This window comes from Bos indicus x Bos taurus, chromosome 10, assembly GCF_003369695.1.
Source record: "Bos indicus x Bos taurus breed Angus x Brahman F1 hybrid chromosome 10, Bos_hybrid_MaternalHap_v2.0, whole genome shotgun sequence".
NCBI lineage: Eukaryota > Metazoa > Chordata > Mammalia > Artiodactyla > Bovidae > Bos > Bos indicus x Bos taurus.
In genome coordinates, this window is record NC_040085.1 from 50,471,861 (window position 1) to 50,495,672 (window position 23,812).

Below are 23,812 nucleotides of genomic sequence, written 5' to 3' on the forward strand. Positions count from 1 at the left end.
CAAAGCCAAATAAAAGGGGAGTTTATTGAAAGGACATAAAAGGCAATCCTTAGGCATCCAAGACAAAATACTACAGAACCAACAAGGACCTCCTGTAAAGCGTATGGAACTCTGCTCAATGTTATGTGGCAGTCTGGATGGGAGGGGAGTTTGGGGGAGAAACCGCGCCTCCTCCTGGGCGCATGCTCAGTCGTGTCCGACTCTTTATGACCTCATGGACTGTAGCTCGCTAGGCTTCTCCGTCCATGGGGATTCTCCAGGCAAGAATACTGGAGTGCGTTGCCATGCCCTCCTCCATAATCGGCTATACTCCAATACAGAATAAAAAGTTTAAAAACAAAAACACTACAGCAGAATCTGCAGTGGAACTTGAACTCAAATTCAGAAACAAAGGTTACTCTTAGAATCCCCTGCCCCAGTATGGTCTGCTTTTCTGTGATTACTCCTTTATCTTGCCGCTTCCTATGACTTCTTTTAGCTTTACAACTTCAAATGACTAGAAAAGAGAATTCACTTGGCCTAGTAGGGGTCTACTGTTTACTCGAGCCATAGAATCTGTGTTCACATGTTATTTTCTTGTGTTATATGTGTGTGTGAATTTCCTGAAGTACATTGGGCTGTCTGTTCTAGAAGCTGTGGATTGGGCAGGTTCTCCACGAGGTAATAGTTGGGCAACAGTGCCATCTGCCCCTTTCTACAAGTCCAGCCTCCCCGTATATCACCTGTCATTTTTGATTTCCCCCCTCCTCAGAATTTCTGCAGGCTCCTTTAAAAAGGAGAGGAGAAATTTATTATTAGGAAAAATAACACATCCCCCAGTGCTCCACTGAGAGAGGTCAGTGATTTGCACTGGCAGATTCTCAAAGGGATGTCAACTGATGCTTTTAACATAGCAGCCAGAAGTCTGGCCAGGTGCCTTAGGGAAAGTAGGAGCATCCGTATCGCAAAATGGTTAGAAAAGATAAAAAGAGAGCGCAGACAAAATGCCCACTCCTCCTCCTTCGCACACGCCAGCCATCCCCACTGTGGGCTGATCAGTGCATGGCCCTCGTGGTGAGGCACAGAGCTGCCCTGTAAACTTCTGGGTGAGCCTCGGCAGCACCCAGCAAGAATGGTGTTTGTCCTAAACTATGCTCAAGGTAACCACATGCTGATGTTTTTAAAAGTATCTTAAGAATTTTTGTCCTGTGACACTATTTTTGGTCCTCGTGTCTCTGAAGCTGTACATTCAGCTGGAACTATCTAATGCTTACCTCTTTTAGATTGTGTCTACACTGAGTTTCCTGTTTGGATTAGAATTTGTATAGTTCTGGGAACAGCACCAAATCACATTTTGAGCCTGTAAGTGGAAAATACCAGCTCATGATACCCTTGGGCCTAAGCTTGTGTCTACAAATAGCTTCTTTTTGTGGCAACAAATTAGTTCTGGGGTTTATTTTATTCTGCATTATTTCCGACGTCTGCCTCACTGCCTGAATCTGCTGAGTGATGGTCAAGTCCTTCATTTATCTTATGAGTAGATCTGGCCTGGAATTCTCCTCTTGCCGTGTGTCTTTTGACCTTCCTGATATGTCTTTGGATTTAAAATCTACTTGGTGTGCAAAGCCCCTCTGTGCAGTGTTATGTGGAGAGGTGCTATAGAAAGCAGATCCGTCATTTGGTAAATGGGGTTTTAACAGAAGCTCATGTTACTAAGGGGGAAATCAGATTTAATTTTAAAGAAAGCATTTGACTATTTACTTACAAAGAATCCTGGATTTTCTTTTTTCCACAGCTACGAAGTTATCAGGTAATCTGCTGTGTGTGCAGTGACCACTCTGTGGCTCTTCTTCACCTGGAGGGGCGGAGGTGCCTCCTGAGTGCCCGGAAGCACCTTTTCCCTGTGAGGATGATAAAGTGGCATCCCGTTGAGAATTTTCTGGTTGTTGGATGTGCAGATGACTCTGTTTACATCTGGGAAATTGAAACAGGTATATTGAAATTACACCTTTTTTTATCCTTTACGTATGTATGCATCAAAGCATTTGGCTGGGTGGAAAGTTCCAGAAAATACATGCGAATCCCTCACTTCCTTTTGCCTTTGGTTGAGCTACACTTAAAGGCTTCGTTTGCAGGCATGTATGGAAAATAAACACCATGGCCCAAGTCAGACCCTGACCCACTGGTGATTAGCTGACGGAGCAGTGCACAGGACTGAGCCGGATATTTCTGGAAGCTATAAATAAATACATAAGTTATCTACTTTAATTATTAACAAGAGGGAAATTTAGTGTCCTACTATTAGTCTCAAATTATCATTGAATTCTGCCTTCTTCAGCATACTCACCATCTCAGCAACATTTTGAGCTAATTGATGATCAGTAATAATGGAATATAATTAATTACAAAACTCCAAAAAGTTGAGTCAGGGAAACTGAAAACTGAGTGGTTCAATTGAACTTTTGATGTCATAGCATAGAGAATATATAGTTTTAAGTTTTAAGTTTTTTTTTTAAAAAGTTTTACTCTATAACTCTTAAGTTGAGAGCAACACATTTCAGGCAAATGCTGGGAACAAATCAAATACGGTGAAGTAATTAATGAATGTGAGTCAAGGGAGTGCACTGGAGAGTACATTTCACTGAAACCATTGCATGATTCGTATTGATTAATCCGTGGTGGTTTTATGTTGGGTGTTATTAACAGACTGGATAGTTTATAATGTTATGGTTTAGAGCCATACTTCACCAAAATAATTGCTATTTTCTTTATATTTGACGTTCATGTGTTAATGATGATGACACACAGAGGATGCTACATAATATCACCTTACATTTGTCCTGCTTTGCAGCTTTGATGGGCTTTCATGCTCGTTTCCCATTAGACTATCACAATTTCTAGGGTAGATAGAAGAAGTATTTTTCCTCACTGTATCCATGAGGAATCTATAGGTCTGATTTGTAAATGTGTGAGATTACACACTAGCAAGTGGTGAGCCAATATGAGGCTCCCCATTGTTCTTTGCACATATTCACAGAACTAGAAGAGCTTTAGAATTCTTAGGTAATCTATCAACTAAGTGGTGTTTGAGTATAATGGATAAAATGGGTTCTAATGCCTGGGCTTGCCTCCAGGACCTGCTAATGAAGAACTTATTACCTTGGACAAATAACTGGGCTTCACTGCATGTCAATTTCCTCATCTATGAAATGGGAGTAATAGTATTTATCTTCCCTTACATTAACGAATACCTAAAATGCTTGTAAACAGTGCCAAGTCTTAAGTAAGAGTTAACTATTTTAAATATTATCAAAAAAAGTTGCAAAATCTTGACTTTTGCTTGTGGAATCTGAATCTGTAAAACATATACCCTGACAAATATGTGCAACTACATTGTTTTTTAATGGTTACAATAGTATTTATTTAATTTTTTTATATTGGAGTATAGTTGATATAATAATGTGTTAGTTTCAGGTGTATAACAAAGTGGTTAAGTTGTATATATACGTGCATCCATTCTTTTTCAAATTCTTTTCCCAATTAGGTTGTTACAGAATAATGAGCAGAGTTTCCTGTCCTATACAGTAGGTCCCTGTTGGTTATCCATTTTTTAAAAAGTACAACTGCATTGTTTTTAATTTTGAAATTTTAAATACTTGCTAATCAAACATATTTTCTCTTAGAAAACAGAGTCTAGGAAGAATTTTTAAAAATCTGCGTATTCATAAGTGTTTATGGTTCCATTGCCCCACCAGGATACCTTTCAAGCTATGCAACTTTTTATTTATTTCTTTTTGATGGGACAGGCAGTAACGAAGGGAAGAAAACCCACTAGTAGTTCTTGAAACCATATTTATTCCAACATTGTATTTTAATATTTCTTTTTATGCTCCCCAAATATATAATCAAATGTAGAACAGTTGAAGAACAGAGAGAAACATAAAAAATGGAATCCTATCCCACTCCCTAAAGATAGCTGCTCCTAATATTTTGATCTACTTTCTATCAGACATCTTTCTATGTCAATAAACAGATGTCTGTATTGTATTTCAGTCATGGCCCTGGCCAGAAACTGAATTCAACCCAGGTGGGTAAAATGAAGAGACTGTAATGAAAGGACTCTGTAGAGGGATGTGGATAGGGATTAGGGAACAGACAAGGAATGGACATTGAGGCCGTTACCTGGACACTCGCAGTATCAGGAAGCTCTTACCATCTCTAGGGCTGAAGTGAATGATGAGAAAATAGTAGTACTGGAACTCAATTCAAGCTGAAGCCAAAGAGGCGTGATTACTCCCTGGGGTCATAGAGCTGCCTGGGTTTTGCTGGTGGCACTGGTGGTAAAGAACTGCCAGACAATGCAGGAGATGTAAGAGATGCAGGTTCGATCTTTGGATTGGGAAGATTCCCTGGAGAAGGGGATGCCAACCCCCTCCAGTGTTCTTCCCTGGAGAAACCCATGGACAGAGGAGCCTGGCAGGCTACAGTCCATAGGGTTGCAAAGAGTCAGACATGACTGAAGTGACCTAGCTCGCATGCATAGCACTCCCACCAGAAATTCAGTACTGAAACAAAGAGAGCTGGAGGAAATTCTCTTCTCTTTCCTTTTGCAGTCACCTTCATTAGTTTAATCCAACTGAAAGTCAGACAGGAAGGGCAGTTTTAGAAATCGGCCAAGGGCACAGAGCAAGACACAGAAGGGTATCAGAAGGATGGAGTGGGTTGACAAATGAACAATAATTGACATAGTGGCCATTATGGATATGCCATAGTTTAACTCAGAAATCTCCTACAGTTGGTTATTTATATTTTTTTTTCCTATAAAAAAGCTTGTTTTAAAATGGCCATATAAACTGATATGTGCACATTTAGTGCTCGATTAACTTATAGGATATTTGTTCCAAATGAAATTATGAGGCTATTTATCTCTTGCTAATCTGCAGTAATAGTTTATGAACTACCATAACTCATCTTAAGCTTGTAACTCGTGAAAATTTGTCACCTATAATTATATCAGTGCCTTTATATTTGTGATGTGACTTTTTACTTTTTCAAAGCCTCCTCGGGTTGATAATCTTATTTGAGCCCCACAACACTCTGGAGACAGCTGACAGCTGAATTCCTTACCACACTCATTCCTTATGAATAAGTCTATGCTGTTCCTTTTAGTGTGTGTCTGGTATTGGCTTTGTTTTGAGCTGCCTTTAACCTCAGCAATTCCAATTTTGTTGAGAATTTAATGAACTACTTTTTCTTTCTCACACTGCATTTCATCTAGCTAATATACTTCCAATATGTTTATTCTACTTGATACTTATATTATCCTTTTCCTGTAAAGGTGGGAAAATCCAGGATCAGGAAGACTTTCCATTTACAGTTTCATAAAGTTAGGGGAGAAAAGTACCAGCTAGGACCAAAACAATTAGGCTGAAAAATGGTCTATGAGGGTCTAGAATATGCTTGTTCACTGACAGGCCTAGCACATGAATGAATGGATGAACCAACCTAAGTGTTCTTGGACTTCAATAGATTGAGTACAAATGAGTTCATCTTACCATTGGCCAGTTGTGGTGGCTCTTAGATCCTGGCTGCCCAACTGTAGATAGATCCTTAGCTTTCTCCTCCAAGTCTTCCCTAGGGGTTTTGAAATTCACAGCACATGCCTCACTTCCTTTTGTAGAAGTCTGTATATTTTCTACACCAGCCAACTTTTCTTATTTTTATCCTTTTAGTTGTGCAAAAACTTCATTCTATGTGTGAACAGACCTATTCTCTGCTCCATTTCTCAAGCACTCTGCCTCCTCTGAATACATGGAGAAGGAATAAATTGACACTCAGGCATTTATCAGATCTTTCAGCACTAGAGCAACTCCAGAGAGCCCTAGAAAGAAAAATAGGAGGTGTCAGTGGGATACGGATTTGGGGGAAAGATACCTAGAAATAAAAGGCAAAGGAAAGGGAGTAAAACCAAAAGTAATTAATTCTCAACTGCACCACAAGCCCAGGGGTGGGGTATAGATTAGGCCCTGTGTCACCTTACTCCAGTTGTGGAGGACAGGATATGAGACTAGTTCTTCACAGATACTTTATAACAATCTATTCTCACTTTATTCATGAGATGTATTTATTCACTGATTTATTCTCTCTGGTAGAATGCACAGGCATATTCTAGAGCCATGTACCACCCATGCCTATCTTATCTTGAAATCGTCAGAGGTATATCTTTTCAGTGACAGGTGGCATAGTCAGATATGTAACAGGGAAAAGTGTGGGATCATAGGTGGGCATGCTTGTCTCATGGGAGAAGCAAACAATCAGAGCAGAGTATTTATGCAGCAGTGGGGGCCCTTGTCTTCTGGATAAAAGTACAGCGCTGCCAGGTTGGGAGTGATGAGGGCATCCAGTTTTGCTTATTGATCTGCCGGATGTCCCATGATGTTTAGGCCTGATTAGGAAGGGAAAAAATTGGAGATGTCATTTTGATTAATATTTGAGCTCTCACATTGTGTTTGGCACTGACAACTCTGGGCAGTTTTGTCACTCTCATTGCTATGAGATACAATAGGGATAATGTAATACTGATTTTTTTTCCCCCTAAAATACACACCAGAAATAAATCTCAGCTGCAAGTTCATTTTTCTTTTAAGAATTGAATTTACATTAATTCTGAGGACTTTTCTGTTTATAGCAATGGATTTACATAATAGAAAACTTGTGTAATGAATTTGTGTTATTAAATGTAAATATTATGATTATTACCGAAGGTCTTCTGTTAAGCTTATGGCCTGTGTTAAGAAATATGCTATATTAAACAACTGAATGTTTTTGTGTGTGGGAAAGATAAAGTCATATTTGCTTGAAAGTAAAACATTTATTGATAAGATAGGTCAAGAAAACTTTATCTGTAAAGGGTTGGGCAGTTAATATTCTAAGCTTTCTGATTCATATGGTCTCTGTTGCAGCTACTGAACTCTGCCGTCATATGTAGCACAGAGGCCATTGATAATACATAAAGAAGTGGGGGGGACTGTGTTCCAATAAACCTTTATTTACAAAAGTAGATGACAGGCTGAATTTGCCTTACAGTGGCAGTTTGGAGAAATGTCTGTTTATGTCCTTTGCCACTTGGTGGGATTTTGTTTGCTTTCTTTCTGTTTTTCCATATTTCTGATTTATTTGTAATGACAAGGGTTGCTTGTGTAATAATGAATGAAAGAATCAGGATAAAGGCTGGATGTGGCTGCACAGAGGCCTCTTTGGAACCCTTTGAAGGCAAAGCCACTAGTTTTTTTAAAGATCATTATTTTCACAACTCATTCTGAAGCAGTTTATAATTTTAATTCATCATATTTCACCAACTCTGTATGGTTAAACCCATTTTGCTAAGGAGGAAATGGAACACAGAGAACTTTTGAGTCTGAAGCTCCCCAGGCTGAGTGTTGGGCACTTGAGCTGTGGTGTGTTTGTCTTTTGTTCTCGTGTGTTCTTCACTGTACTGTACAGCAGAAGCACCTTCTGCAGATGGAGGTCAGCTTTCTGAGGCTGTCAAGCAGAGGATTAGATAAGAAAAACTCAGAAGAAAAGAAGTGGCTACCAGGAAACCCACCAATGATCTCCTGAAGGAGAGGAATTCTGGCTATCTTTCAGTGCCTGGCTCTCAATTTACACACGGTTCTAACAGCCCTGGTCATCTGATTTCTCAGATGACAGATTAGAAATAGCAAATTGCAAGTGGGGAGACTGTTAGTGGCAGGAACTCTGATAGCAGAAGCGATAGCTGACAGGAGGGCAGGAGAAGCACACGTAGGAGTCACTGCTCAGGGCAGTCTTTCTTGTGCTGCTGGGAAGATGGTCATCCAAAAAAAAAAAAAAATGCTGAAATCATTTCCCTTGTTCAGGAAGCTCTTAGATATGCTTGCACAGTTTATGGGCAACTGCCAGTCCCCTCCTGTGACTCCTGCTGGGAGCTAGGCTTTCTCTTTCCCAGGCACTGGCTTCAGGAAGAATATCTAAAGGTATTATATCCAAGGTGGATTCCAAACCTGAGGACATCTCAAGAACAGTTTGGGGCCTGGGGTTCAAGACCAGTGAGTGGGTAGAGCTGAGAGTCCCTGTGAATCTGTTTTTGTTAGTTTCTTCTTATGTCTTCTCAGTAATGTGAGCTGTGTGACCTTGAGCAGGAAGCTTTACTCTGGCAGCATGGCCTGAGGATCCAGCCTCTAGTTATGACTTGGTTTCTGTGGGAAAACACACTTTGAGTTTTAAAACCGTCTTATAAACAGACAATGGGAACAAAGCCTATGAATATGAAATTAAGGAAGTAAGGAAGAAGACAATGCATTTCAGAGTTATTTTTACCACAGGTGTTAAATTTCCTCTCTCTTAATTTCTTAGTGAAATTAGTAGCAGCTAGCTATAAAAGTATCCATCTACTATGATGCCATATAAATGATACATTTGTTCTTCCGTGGTTTCAAAGTACAAGAAGAAAAGAAAATTTTTAAACTAAAACTCTTAAGAAAGATAAGATGAGGTTTGTCAAGTAATAGTAATAGGACATATTTTTAGAAAACAACCAATGTTTAATCTACTATAGATCTGAGTTTGCTTTAGTTGTTTTGGATGAGGCTATATAGATATATGTAAAACACAGTTTCCCAGATATAGGTAGTCATATTTTCCCTAACACAATAGAATCATGTGTCTAAATTCCTACTTTGCCACTCCAGAATATCACACAAGGTCACTACCTGGAGAAATAATTTTCCAGTCCAAAAGTTTTAGTTGGTTTTCTTCTTTTGTAGTATATAGTATATTTAGTTGATGTTAGCTGCTAAGTCGTGTCCAAATCTTTTGCTACCCCATGGACTATAGCCCACCAGCCTCTTCTGTCCATGGAGTTTCCCAGGCAAGAAATACTGAAGTGGGTTGCCATTTCTGTCTCCAGGGGATCTTCCCAACCCAAGGATCAAACCTGTGTCTCCAGTACTGGCAGGTGGATTCTTTACCACTGAGCTACCAGGGGAACCCTACTATATTTAGTATATAGTATATAAAATAAAGCTTTCCTTGTGGCTCGGCTGGTAAAGAATCTGCCTGCAATGTGGGAGACCTGGGTTTGATCCTAAAAATTTACAATTTCACTAGTTACCAACTATAGCATTCTGAGGGGCAGTGTTGCTTGGTTTTCTCATCAAGGTCACCCCTTTGTAGATAAGAGGTAAAGTTATGTTGTGCCAACTGCCTTGTCAGCACAACCAGAGTATGACTTTCATTATTTGCATTTTAAGGGTAGGTTTTGGGTATGCAGCATCCGGCAGGCAGTAGTCTCTCCGGTATGTCATTTTCTCAGAGCCACATTATTTTGTTGTGCTATATTACAGATGGAACCCTCTTGGGATGATTGTTTTTGGAAAAGAAAAATAGGATACGTTAAAGTACAGGGTGGGCTTTTTTCCTATATCACCTTTTCCAAGCCCTTTTCTTCTTTATTACAACAATTACTGATGTTATTACTCAACATGTATTTTTAGTTTCCTGCCTATTTTGGGGGGAATCTTTATTTCTTCCTTCTTGGTTCTATTTACCACAGCTACACTATAATTTGAGATTTTGATTCAGGTAGTATTGTGTGCAAGAGTGTGCAATTTCTTATGTACATGCTTGTGCATATGGACTTTGTCAGGACTTTAGCTACTAAATAGTTGCACATTTGTCAAAATTCAACATCTTGAGTAGAAATTAGTGTCTATGAGGCCTGAGATTCGTACTGCTTAGTTTGAATCTTGTTCTACTCTTTCCAATTCTTATTATCCCAATCAACTTTTAACTCCTCAAAAACTTACCATCTCTTAATGGTAGTTAACACTGAATAAACATTAAGTATTACTTATGATAAATCCTTCATGTATTACTGTACTATTTTATACAGAAAGTTTCTCTGTTTCTCCCTCTTTATCTTACTATCACCACTCTAGTTTAGCTCAACAGTTATATCTTATTCTGATGACGGGCATACCACTCTGAAGGGATACTAGAATTTTCACACATGGTCTTCCAATAAAATCATGAAAAGTTCATCCCTTTGAAACAATTTGAAAAAATACAGGACAACATACAGGCACATAGTTTATGGATTACACTAAAGGCTTGAAAGTGCTACAAGTATTCTAAGCTGTTAACTGAAGGCAGGGTAAAGGCAAGTTAGTGTAGAGGAGAGTTTTGCTATTTGTTCTCATAGCAAATATAATTTTGTATCTAAAATTTAAGGGTTAACATATGCCCTCTTCAATAGCCTAAAACACCCAAAAGGACAAGAACTGTGTCTGTCAGTGTTCACTGTTCTGTTCTAGGAACAGCATAGCACTTGACACATGGGACAAAATTAGCAAATATCTGTCGAGTTTTATTAAAATGTTTAAAAATATTTTGCTTCTGTATACAATATGCTGTGGGCTTCCTAAGTGGCTCAGTACTAAAGAATCTGCCTGCCAAGCAGGAGATCTGAGTTTGATCCCTGGGTCAGGAAGGTTCTCTGGAGAAAGAAATGGCAACCCACTCCAATATTTCTTTCCTGGCAAATCCCATGGACAGAGGAGCCTGGCAGACTATAGTCCATGGGGTCGCAAAGAGCTGGACACAACTTAGAGACTAAACAACAGCAGCATCAACATGCTGCTAAACAGCCAATGGATCCCTGAATAAAAAGTGCCTGAAGGTATTATAAGCACTTTTATTTTCAGAGAGAAAGTTAAAAAGATACCTAGAGATAAATGAAAATGAAAACATGATGATCCAGAAACCTATGGGATGCAGCAAAAGCAGCTGTAAGAGGGAAGTACAGCCTTACAAGTTTACCTCAGCAAAGAAAAAACCTCACATGAATAACCTAAACTCACACCAGGATGAGGTAGAGACAGAGGAGCAACAGCACAGAGTTAGTAGAAGGCAAGAAATCGTAAAGATCAGAGAAAATATAAAATAGGGACTAAAAAAAATAGAAAAGATAAGTGAAACTAAAAGCTGGTTCTTTGAAATGATAAACCACCAATATTCATAGCAGCATTATTTACAACTGCCAAGCAACCTAAGTGTCCATTAACAGATAAATGGAGAAATAAGAGGTGGTATATATATACAAAATGGAATACTACTTGGCCATAAAAAGAATGGAATTTTGCCATTTGCAACAACATTGATAGAATTAGGGGCTTCCCTAATGGCTCAGTGATAAAGACTCCACCTGCCAATGCAGGAGACACAGATTTGATCTCTAGTTTGGGAAGATCCCATGGAGAAGGAAATGGCAACCCACCCCAGTATCCTTGCCTGAAAAATCCCATGGACAGGGGAGCCTGGTGGGCTGCAGTCCATGTGGTTGCAAAGAGCTGGACACAACTTAGTGACTGAGCAGGTAGGCATGGATCAACTTAGAGGATATTGTACCAAGTGAAATAAGTTAGAGAAAGAGAAATATTGTATGGTTATTCCACACATGTGGAATCTAAAAGAAACAGACTCATAGCTATACTGAACAAACTAGTAGTTACCAGTGGGGAGAGAGAAGGATGGAGGGGCAACATAGGGATTGAGAATTATGAGATACAAACTATTATGTATAAAATAAGCTAATGGATTTATTGCTCAACACAGGGCCTATAGCCAATATTTTATAATAACGATATAAATGAAGTATAATCTTTAAATATTGTGAGTTACTATACTGTACACCTGTAACTTATATATTGATAATATTGTATATCAACTATACCTCAGTAAAAAGGCAAAAAAAAAATCTATGGCTAGTAAAAAAGAATTCTGAAGAAATTTGGATAAGATAGATTTTAAAACTCTTATGGGAAAAATTTTAAAGTGTAGCTTCTTTAAGCATTATTTTTCCATATGACTCATTATTCACTCCTAATGTATCAAACTAACGTTACTGCCTTATATTTAGAGACAGAAAATTCTGCCACTTTTAGTTTGTGCACTTTCTGGCAAATCACAAATTGATCAGTCTTAGTTTCCTCATGGTAATGATGATAATACAATGTTGTAGAAGAGATGGGATAAGTTAATGTATGTAAGAATACTGGCTTTATTTTTATTAATTAACCACTCATGTATGTGCATATTGCACATACATATATTTGTATATTACATATATATCTATATATCTATTCCTGTCACTTTATCTACACACACCACACACACACATATATACACACATACCACATGGTTGCATTAATAAAAAAGTAACTGGAGCAACAAAAGAAAAGTAAATTGGAACTCATAAAAATTAAAAACTTTTGTCCGTCTAAGGACATTATGAAGTATGTGAAAAGATAGCCTACAGAATGGTAAAACTTATTTGCAAATCATATATCTCATAAATGTTTAATATCCAGAATGTATAAAGAATTTTTACAATACAACAAAAAGATAAAAGATCAAGTTTTAAAAGGACAAAGACTTGAATAGGTATTCCTTCAAATAAGATATGCAAATTGTGAAAAAGCACATGGAAAGATTACCAATATGTTAGCCATCAGGGAAATGGAAATCAAAATCACAATGAAATATCACACTACATTCACATTTATAATCAAAAAATGAAAAATAACAAATCTGCCAAGGGTACAGAGACATAGGAAACTTCATTGCCTTTATTGTTTCCCTTATTACTTGCTATCTTTCAAGGTTTTAAGTAAAGAAAATACTTGCAATAATCAATTTTAGCTTATTCCTGCAGTCTGATTACATTTTGGATCAAGTGCAGGCTGGATATGTTAGTTCCAAATCTGCATTTAATGTTCTCAGGGGCTATTCTATAGCAAGAGAGAGGAACACATCAGGAATGTTGCTCTTTGGCTCTTCCTTAACTTGGCCCCTTTGGCAAGCATTTTATATGAATGCTTGGAACATTAGTGGGTTTCACAGCTGCCAAGTTTGGTGAAATAAACCCAAAGGAGCCATCTGCCCCTCCCCATGCTGCCTTCTTTCAATTCCCTAACAACTTCTCAGTAGCCAGCTGCCACGGAAACGATTGGAAAAACAAGACTCAGTGGACTGTAATGATTGTTATTCTCTGGGAAAGTAGGTTCTCTGATTTGGCTGAGAGATAAAGGATATTGAATGCACTTGATTCATCTGGGGCATCAATAATATCCAACTTCTACCATTAACTTACTTGTTAGGATTTGATAGGAAAGGTCTTTTGTGTTTCCAGGGTTGAATCTGGTGAAAACAAATCTAAAGGTCAAGTCCTTGTCTTCGGTGGTGGGCAGGAAATTTGACTATGGGAATGCTGTCAGATTTTATCTTGTGTGATATAAAAAATGTTGGCTGCTAATCTCAGCCTTTTCAAAAGTATTGGACTTTTGGTCTATCATTTTTTCCCTTTCACATTCAACTGCAGGTAGATTCCATCCACTCTAGGCCAAAGAGTCAGAGAAATAGGAACGCCACTGAGGAACCCAGGGTGTCATCTTACGGTTTGTCCTTTGAGGGGATAGCAAACTGTTTCACTAACTTCAGTTAAAGGAATTGTACTGTATGCTGATAGATCAACATTGAGAACCAGGAAAAGAACTGGAGTAAGAAGGCTTGACAAGACAATTTACTTTTCATTCATGATTTGCACTGAATTTGGTTATCATACTTTCCTTACTTCCAGAAGTGTCAACTGTAAGTCTAGTTAGGATTAACACATTGTACATGTTTCTTATTTTATGTCATTTATCTTTAAAACACATTCTACGTTTGGTCTGTTAATGAGACTATCCCTCATCAATGATTTTACAAAGCAAGTTGTGCTTTTCTTAATACTGAGTTTAAAAGAATCTTTAATACATCATAATCTAATAATATATAAATAAACAGCAAAACTGGGAGTTTGGAATCAGATGACTTAGTTTATCTGCACAGATACAAGGAAAGGTCAAATGTATGATCCAATATCCAATACTATAGAAAACTGAGCACCCTACCAACTTATATGAGAAAATATCTTTTTCACTAGTTCTGGCCTCCTGTGTGTGGGTTCAGTAGCTCAGTCCTATTCAACTCTTTGCAGCCCCTTAGACTGTAGCCTGCCAGGCTCTTTTGTCGAATCTTATTTTACATTTCCAGAATACTGGAGCGGATTGCCCATTTCCTACTCCAGGGGATCTTCCTGACCTAGGGATCAAGCCCTTATCACTTGTGTCTCCTGCAGTACCACCTGGGAAGTCCCTCTGGCCTACTTGCTATCAATTATTTTGAATAGAGGTCTCCATTCTTCTAGTCACAATTTAAAATCTAAAAGCTCTGAAAACAAAATTTTTATTTTTTTAATTAGTTTGTGGTAAGGCAACAAAATCAAACCTTAATTAACAAGTTATTTATTTCACAAAGTGCAAGTATTCTTTTTTTTTTGTAGATACATGGCATGTTTTATTACTGTCTGCTCTTCCATACTCTGCTATAGCTGTTATACAATATACATTTGTTCATTAGCTTCTCTCTGCAAAATCTGAAAAATTCTGAGTTCTAAAACACTATGGTCTAAACATTTTGAATAAGGAATTGTATTATCTCTTTCTGTCATTCTCCCCAAAGCAATTGATGCATGCTTGCATGCAAAGTCGCTTCAGTTGTGTCCGACTCTTTGCAACACTATGGACTGTAGCCTGCCAGGATCCTCTGTCCATGTGATTCTCCAGGCAAGAATACTGGAGTGGGTTGCCATGCTCTCCTCCGGGAGATTTTCCTAACCCAGGGATCGAACCCACATTTCTTACATCTGTCAGCATAGGCAGGCAGGTTCTTTACCACGAGCGCCACAAAGTAATTGATGTTTTCCACAAAATGCCATGTGTTTTGTTGCCTCCCATTTATTTAACACATTTTAATCTGGCTCTGCCTCCACTATTTTAATGTAACTTTTCTTGACGTTACCTCGATGATGGCAGGTACTTGTCTGCAGTCACTGCCATTTGAGTCCTTCTCTTTTCTCTCTCCATCCTCAGCCTCACATTAATCTGCCTTCTCTTGATGGCCAAGAGCCCCTTTTTCCCAGCTATTTCTGTATGCTCTCTCTCTCTATTGTTTCCTGGACCTGTTCTCAGTGTCCTTCTCTTTTTGTTTGCATTTTCCTTGGGCAATCTCACCAATGCAGATGCTTTTTTGTGTATGGTGAGATATACATAACATAAATTTTACCATTTGAATTATTCTGAAGTACATTTACATTGTTGTACAGCCATCATCGCCATCTTGGGAACATTTTCATCTTCCCCAAATGAAACCCATAAAAAATAAGTCCTCATTCTCCCCTCCCCGCAGCCCTTGGCAAACACCTTTGTACTTTCTGTCACTATGAATTTGAATTTGACTACTTTAGGTACCTTATATACGTGGATTCGGCACAGTATTCGTCCTTTTATGACTGGCTTACTTCACTTAGCATAATGCCCCCAAGATTCATCCGTGTTGTAGCATGTATCAGAATATCCTCTTTTTAAGGCTGAATAATGCTTCCTTAATGTTTTCTAATTCAGAACTGGGTAGGACAAAGGTTGATGCCAGAAAGCTTATCTATATTCTGTGAGATTCCTTCCACTGTATAAGGTGTATCCAACTACATACAAATCACCTAGAGGAAGTGGCAGCAGATTATAAATTATAGAAACAGTGATGCTGGTGAGAAGAATAGGATAAAATGCTCTGGCTAAAGAATAAGGAAAAGGAAATGGTTCTATAGAGTTAAGAACCCACCGAAAAACACTATTAACTTATCTCAGTAATTCCAAAGGGCATTACTGCTTCTTAACCTCAAGACTGTCAACAGTGTCTAGTGATGAACTTGGATCATCTGAAAGATAAGCTACATTCTGCATTTATTTTGTAAGTCTCCAGTAAATCATGGAATTATGTAGTATACTTCAGAAGTAGAAAAATATTTAAAAACAAGATACTTTAAGGCCAGATGGATTGGAATCTTCATCATCTCTTACATGACCTGTTGAAGACTTTCCTGACTACCTCACCAGTCAAACACTTTCTTCAATTGTCTTCTCCTTATTTAGTTTAAACTTAGCCCCGAAGATGCCATTCCTCATGGTCTGTGGTGGAAATGTAACACCACTCCTCGGCATTCTTCTTGCCTTTCCTAGCTTTTAGTCAAAATACCTTCCCTAACCACTTCCTCAACCACAGGACACACAAATACCCTGAAACTTATCCTTTTTCAACCTCAGTTTTGTGTACCTTCCTGCATTAAGAATTAAATAAGATGTGTATTAAGTGCTAAGCAAAGCTGAAAATATACTCAATTAATGATAGCTAATGGCAATTTTAATGAAGATGATAAGGAGAAAAAATATATTTTATGTATAGTTCCTTCTGAAATAATTGAGAGCTTTAAAAGGCATTGTTTTAAAAGATTTTTTAAAAATATGAACCATTTAAAAAGTCTTATTGAATTTGTTACAATATTGCTTCTGTTTTATGTTTTGGTTTTTGGGCCATGAGGCATATGGGATCCCAGCTCCCTGACCAAGGTTCAAACCCTCACACCCTGCCCTGGATGGCAAAACCCCAAACACTGAACCGTCAGGAAAGTCCCAGGCAATTTTTGAGGTGTATATTAAAGCTCAATCTCACCTATTTAGTGAATCTCTTCATGGTTCCTAATACTCAGAGAATGAGGGTAGAAGGGAGTTATTAAAAAGTATGAAATGTCTAGCCAGGCTTCACGGTTGTTTTTATGACTTTACACAGTTATGTATTTAGTTATTTATTTTGCTTAAGAAGCAGACTTCCACTTGTAAGATAGTGGAAACAACAACAACAACAAAATCTGAAATCTAAATCTGTCTGAAGTAAAAGTACGGCCACAAGTACTGCTTGCATTAGTTCCCTGCTGCCGCGTAAGAGATCACCGTGGATTCAGCAACTTGAAACAACACCCATTCATTAACTCACAGTTCTGTAAGTCCAGGTTCAACCAGGTTCTCTGCTTAGGCTTGAGGTTGCATTAGTTCCCTGCTGCCGTGTAAGAGATCACCGTAGATTTAGCAACTTGAAACAACACCCATTCACTAACTCTCAGTTCTCTAAGTCCAGGTGAGCTCAACCAGGTTCTCTGCTTAGACTTGAATTCAAGGTTCAGCCAACTGGACTGTGAACTGGAGGCTTTTAGGAAGAATTCCATTCTATGCTCATTCAGTCCTGGGCAAATTTTAGTTCTTTGTGGTTACAGGTCTGAGGTTGTTTGCTAGCTGTAGGTGCTGTTACTCCTCCAGGCCACTCCCTGATTCTTCTTCCTGGTTTCCTCTATCTTCAAAGTCATCACTGGATGCTTGGGGCTGGTGCACTGGGACGACCCAGAGGGATGGTATGAGGAGGGAGGAGGGAGGAGGGTTCAGGATGGGGAACACATGTATACCTGTGGTGGATTCATTTTGATATTTGGCAAAACTAATACAATTTGTAAAGTTTAAAAATAAAATTAAATTAAAAAAAAAAACAACACTAGCAGGTCATAGATATACTTCAAAGCCTTTAGACATAAATTTGACTAATTAGAATAATATTCTAGCTAGAAGAAAAATTCTAAAGAATTCTAAAGTTTGAAAGTTGCATCTACCGTATTTTCTTAAACTATGCCTCAGATTCAGTGTACAACCAGTTGTTTTTTATATGTTTTGTATTTGCTACAGCAAAATTGCTGCAATAAATGTCTTTAATATACACTCTTAGAGAAAAAAAAATCTTGTAATGACTTATAATGGAAAAGAATCTTAAAAAAAAAAAAATCACTTTGCTGTACACCTGAAACTAAAACACTGTAAATCAATTGTATTCCAAAAACATTTTTTAAAATAAACAGAAAAGTTATCTAAAAAATAAAGTCAGATGGTTCTAGTAAATGAGAATTAATATAACCTCTAGCCCAAATTTTCCCTAAATCTCCTACATACCTATAGGCTTCTCAGACATCCTATGGTACAGACACCATACAGAGAACTAAAGCCAGAGGGAATGGAAACTCATTTCTTGCAAATGTGTTTGGCCAAAGAGAACATGACAAAAAAAAATTACTCTAAGTTGTGCAACTGCCATCCTACAAATATTTTGTTTGTGTGTTTTTGCTGAGCATTGAAGATGGCTTCTTGTTTATTGGTCTTCTCAGGCACACCACATGGGGCCAGCCTTAAAGTTTTAATGGCATAATTTTGAAATATAGAGATGGAGGATCATGCTCCTAGTAAAATAAGAGCAAAACTTTAAAAAAAAAAATGACACTTTGCTTCCTTCTTATGCTTTTAAATCTCTCTGATGTACCCCTCTCCTATCAGCTGGAGAAAAATTGCTATTCGGCCTGGCCCACTTGAATAATCTCCCTATTTTAAGGTCTGCAAATTAGAAACTTTAATTATATATGCAGTGTTACTTTTTGCCATGTAACAACATAATCACTGAAGTGCTGTAATTGTATTCACAAGGGAAAGATTCACTTAAGGATGAGGTTATTGGGGATTATTCGTAGAATTCTACCTGTCATATTGGTGTTCAGTTAGGATAGTGTTTGGAATGGAAGAACGAAGAGATAGGAGAAGCTTTTTGTGTAGCTGGGTACAAAAACATGATATGAAATTGTATAAGTGGAGGCACGGTGTGCCGGAACTATAGTGAAGGTACACTGAGAATTGGTGCTGACATGCCTGTTGGAGGTTTGGTCACCCAGTCTTTGCCTGAAGGAAACCATTGCCATATACGGGAGAAATTGATTGCAATTAAAAAGTTTCTGTCCTCCCATGACCATCATGTCCCTCAAACAAAAAAGTGACTTTCCCTGTGACTCCACCCTCACCCAACCAACATCTTATTCAAGAGACTATTTCCTGATTTTTCCTTATCCAATACTCTATTTTTCCCTGCAAAATTCCAGATCAACTCAGTAAGATATTTACCTAACTAAATTAATTGACAACAGAAGTGAATAAATGATAGAGTCAAATCTCTAGGAATATTGTATCCTCTAAGTAAAATAATCTTCAACCAAGAAAATGAGGGAAAAAAGACTATTTTTGAAATATTTTAAAAGTAAAAAAATAAGCATACCTTGTATAAAAGAATAAAAAATACAGGTTGAATGACATTTTGCAATACTTATAAGCAGTACAATTTTAATGTTTTGTATATAACAGGTAATTTTAAACGTAAATATATTCTTTGTATCATTATATAGAAATACTTTTCCATAAATATTCACTTCTTAAATTGGTTTTAAAATTATATGAAGTCTTAGAATGAGGTTAAAAATTAAAATTTAGTCATAGTAGTTTCCATGATGTTAGCACATGTTTAAAAAGGAGGAATATTTGATAAGTAAATACATTTTCCAAAAAACTCTACCTTCAAATTTGTTTAAAATTAGTGTATTGTTTGTAATCCTTATATATGTCAGCAACTTCAAACCTCAATGTATTTTTATTCTTTTTTTCTTTCACCCTACCCCCACTGTCACCCCTTTATTCTGTTTTTCTAGAGGTCAACGGTCAGAATTAGATGTGAGGGTTGAGGTGACCCAGCTGATAAATCCCAGTGTTGCTCTGAATGTGCTAGAGGCAGTGGCAGAGCTGGGGTTAAGGTCGTGGTGGTCAGAGACTTTGTGAAAATGTATTCTATATACCCTTAAGGTATAGAAGGTTGATGTGAAGCCAATCATGAGTTTATCATATTAAGACTTCTGTATAGAATAAAATGAGTCACATCCTTGGCAATCTATTTTACAGCTGAATTTATTCATATACATCTAGGAGTGGAGGTGCATGCCTTTATGCCTAATTTAATGTTTTCAGATCCATTTCCTATCCTCACCCTTCCCTTATTTTCTAGTTAGCTAAGTTTGATACCTCCTGGGTCCCCTATCTCTGGTCAGAACCCCCATCAGTTATACATTTTCTGGAGTAAGATGCAGTAACTGTGAAATGGTTTTGTTAGGAAGAGGGCACCAGGTCGATCTCCATGCACTTCTGTGAACAAAGCAATGAACTTCACGTGTAACTGAAGATAAATGGTAAATCTCACAACAGACCCAGTGGTCAAATGCCTTGATACGTGGAATTTGATTATAGCTGTCAATAAGCTGTTTTGTTGAAACCTGATTTTATTAATTTGACTACTAAATGTGGTAGTGAGGCCATTATTCCAGCCTGTTCTCTTCTGGAGACAGTCAATTTGAAGTATAACTGCCCTCTTAATTACTGCCTGATATTGTGATGTAGTCAGTTAGAAAATGCCTACCTGATGTAGAAAAAGGACCTAAGTCTATAATGTGTCCACTCACATGTTCTCACTATTAAGCTTTAGTCATATAAGTATAATTTATATCAATTGCTAATCACAAGATAGGAATTATTTACCAAATTCTGATTTTTCACAATTCCACAATAAGCACAATATTTAATTGATAAAATTTTTGATTAAACAAATTGTTTAAAATTTGTTGGTTTACAATATATGTGATATTAGTGTGCTGGGAAGATTTTATGTTTCTGTAATAATGCTATTTTTATACTGTTCTTCTGAGGCAAAACACCATAAGTTATAATAAATTATCTACTATCTCAATTTTATTTACAAAATTTTGAGTAAGCAAAATATTTACGTAAAATGTGGTTAAAAACTAACCCATCTGAGTATTGTTTTTGAATCTTAATTTACTCACTGTTTGCAAATGTATTCATCACGTAACTATGTTTTGTTTTGTAACCATTTCTGACGGTTTTGAGATTATAGGTATTGGTTTTCTTATAGACTTAGCTGACCTAGTTGTTAAATTGTAGAACAAAGTTTATCTGGCTTGGGTTTTTAAATATGTAATTTAAAGCTATTCATTAATTGGTAGCAGGCTATGATAATTTTGTTGATTTTAGAAAACACATATTAGTGGGAGTTGAAAAATGTTTAAATAGAAGATAACAAATATTTAAAATATGGGAAGATTATAAGAGAAATAAAATCAAGGGAGCAATCTCTGCTTCTTTGGAAGGGAATCAAAGTGTAGAATATTACTTCTCCTTCCTTTTCTTTATGTAGATATTCAAGTCTATGATATATAAGGGATATTTTATCATCTGAATGTATTCTCTTTATCCTCTGCCATGTTCTGTCACTATTGAAGGCAGCATCCTTCCTGGTACACGTCTTGATTTAAAATAGATTGATACTTCAGAATCAGATTTCATTACAGGCATATTATAAAGGTATTATTTGCCCTATTTAAAAACAGAACTAAACAAAAAAACTATAATGCCCTATAAATATTGACAATCCCAATGCGCTTAAAATATGACTGTATTCTTACAACATACTGATTTACAACAATTTCTGAATTTTCTTTCTTTCCTTTCCTCTTTGTGTGTAGAAAACTGCTAAAGGTTTTATACTGGTCTCTTGACAAATCTTATTCCATACTCTCTTGAAGATGAAAATGACATTATTTCATTGGGATTTAATCCTCACTCATCTGCTGATAATGCTTAAGCCTTTGTCTCTCTGCTCTGATCACTATCTGGAACTGCATATGTTAACTCTGCATGTCTGCTTGAATGGAAGCAGAAACAACTCTGCTGCATTATCCAGGCCATTTAGGCAGCAAGCAATGGGCTACTCCACAGGTCAAGTTAAAATATGCCATTCAGAGACTCACTTGTGTTTCCAGTTGCAGATTCTTGGAATCAGGAAAGACTTGGCCACATTGCTGAGACCTGGTTCAGGCAGCAGGCATGTAAATGCTGCTTTTCCCAGTGTTAGTTCCTCCTGGACTCCAGGGTTGATGTTTACAAAGGGGTATAATTTGGTGTTTTTTTTCTGTCACACTGAGACCATGGCATGCTCTGATGCTTTCATAGCCACCTCCTTCCACTGCTACAAAAAAAAACAGTAAAATTTGGTTTATTCATTCACTGAGCAAGCACATGTTGAACTCTGCTTTCCAAAAAGAATTTAGCACTTGGTAGGGAGAAAACCCTGAATTTAACTAGCAAATAAAATATACCAATTACAAATGTGTTAAGATCTACAAAATAAAGAAGCTGAGATAGAAAAAACAATGCATCAGAGGAGAATTTACTTTAGAAGAGCCTCTCTGAAGAAGTGAGGCTTTAAGCTACTACTTAAGGAGAAAGATGGAGCTAGCTGGAAAGAATTTATTTTCAAAGATCTCCCACCCCACATTGGCAATCATAAATTCATTCTCTTGTCTTTGAGTCTGTTGGGGGGAGGGATAGTTAGCAGTTTGGGATAGACCCATACACACTGCTATATTTAAAGTGGATAACCAGCAAGATCCTCTTATATCTTATAGCACATGGAACTCTAGTCAATGCTATGTGGCAGCCTGGATGGGAGGGGAGTTTGGAGAATGGATACATGTACATGTATGGCTGAGTCCTTTTGCTGTTCACCTGAAACTATCACAATGTTTTTAATTGGCTATACCACAATACAAAATAAAAAGTTTAAAAACAAAGAACTGTTTTTTAAACAAACAAAAAAAAGATCTAATTTGTAAACAAGGAGAGGATGACATGGGAGGAAGCTGGGGCAAGAATATGACTTGTGGGTCAAGGAGTTTGGATTTAATCCCAAGTGTAGCCACCGTGAAAAATCATTAGCCACATTACTGATGTCATATAATCCACTAAGAAGTATTTATCCAGCCTTTAATTTAGGCCAGACTCCAGCCTGGTTTACTGAGGAGGATTAAAAAGTAAGGCAAATGTATAATCCTACTCTGATTTTGATTATAATCTACCCTGAGAGGCAAGGAGGAGTTTTGAGTTTCAGGTAGGAGGCAGAGGAGACCACACTGCTCTTATGCCTAGTGAGCTCAGGCCTGGAGTCAGGCAGATCCTAGAGCCACAGAGCTGAATAGGTTTGTTAAACTCCTCGCAAGGGGCTGGGTAAGAACCCACGGACATCAGAGGAAGACTGTCAGATAGCACAGCACCCACTGTGTGCCAGAACCCACCCTAAGACGTTCTACATATCTACTCAATCTAATCCCCTGTGAGGTAAGAATGATTAAGATCCCCATTGCACAGATGAGGAAAGTGAGGCACGGAAATGTAAAATGACTCGCCCAAGACCACACAACACGAAAGGGTAAAACCAGGATTCAAGTGAATGGCAGGCTGGTGCTGAGTCTGCTCTTATTGATCATGCAGTGATGTCTCAGGACTGTAAGCTTTGGCAGATAGAGAGGACATCAGCTAGACACACAGTTCCAAAGGGGGCCACAGAGAAAGTTTTGGTGTAAAATGTAATTAATGATGTTTCACATTTGGTGAAACTGTAATTAAAGATGTTGTGCAGCGTTTTCATTAAGTGATGAAAGCAGGCTATACATGTGGAAATATTGTCAATATGAACCTAGGCTCTGCAAAGAGGCTCGGCTGTTTCTTGTGTTTCTGTGCACTGGCTTCTTCTTTTTTTTCAAAATTTTATTTTATTTTTTAACTTTACAATATTGTATTGGTTTTGCCATATAGCAACAAAAATCCGCCTCAGGTATACACGTGTTCCCCATCCTAAACCCTCCTCCCTCCTCCCTCCCCATACCATCCTTCTGGGTCGTCCCAGTGCACCAGCCCCAAGCATCCAGTATTGTGCATCGAACCTGGACTGGTGACTCGTTTCATGTATGATATTATACATGTTTCAATGCCATTCTCCCAAATCATCCCACCTTCTCCCTCTCGCACAGAGTCCAAAAGACTGTTCTATACATCAGTGTCTCTTTTGCTGTCTCGTACACAGGGTTATTGTTACCATCTTTCTA

At 37.7% G+C, this 23,812-nt stretch overlaps 1 protein-coding gene across 1 annotated transcript in view; it reads left to right on the plus strand.

Annotated features, from left to right (window-relative positions):
• WDR72 (WD repeat domain 72) overlaps positions 1 to 23,812 on the plus strand; it is a 225,819-nt gene that overhangs the window by 56,384 nt on the left and 145,623 nt on the right. The window contains exon 13 of the mRNA XM_027553965.1: positions 1,775 to 1,970. Within this exon, the coding sequence (XP_027409766.1) occupies positions 1,775 to 1,970 (196 nt within the window). The remainder of the gene's footprint in view (positions 1 to 1,774; positions 1,971 to 23,812) is intronic.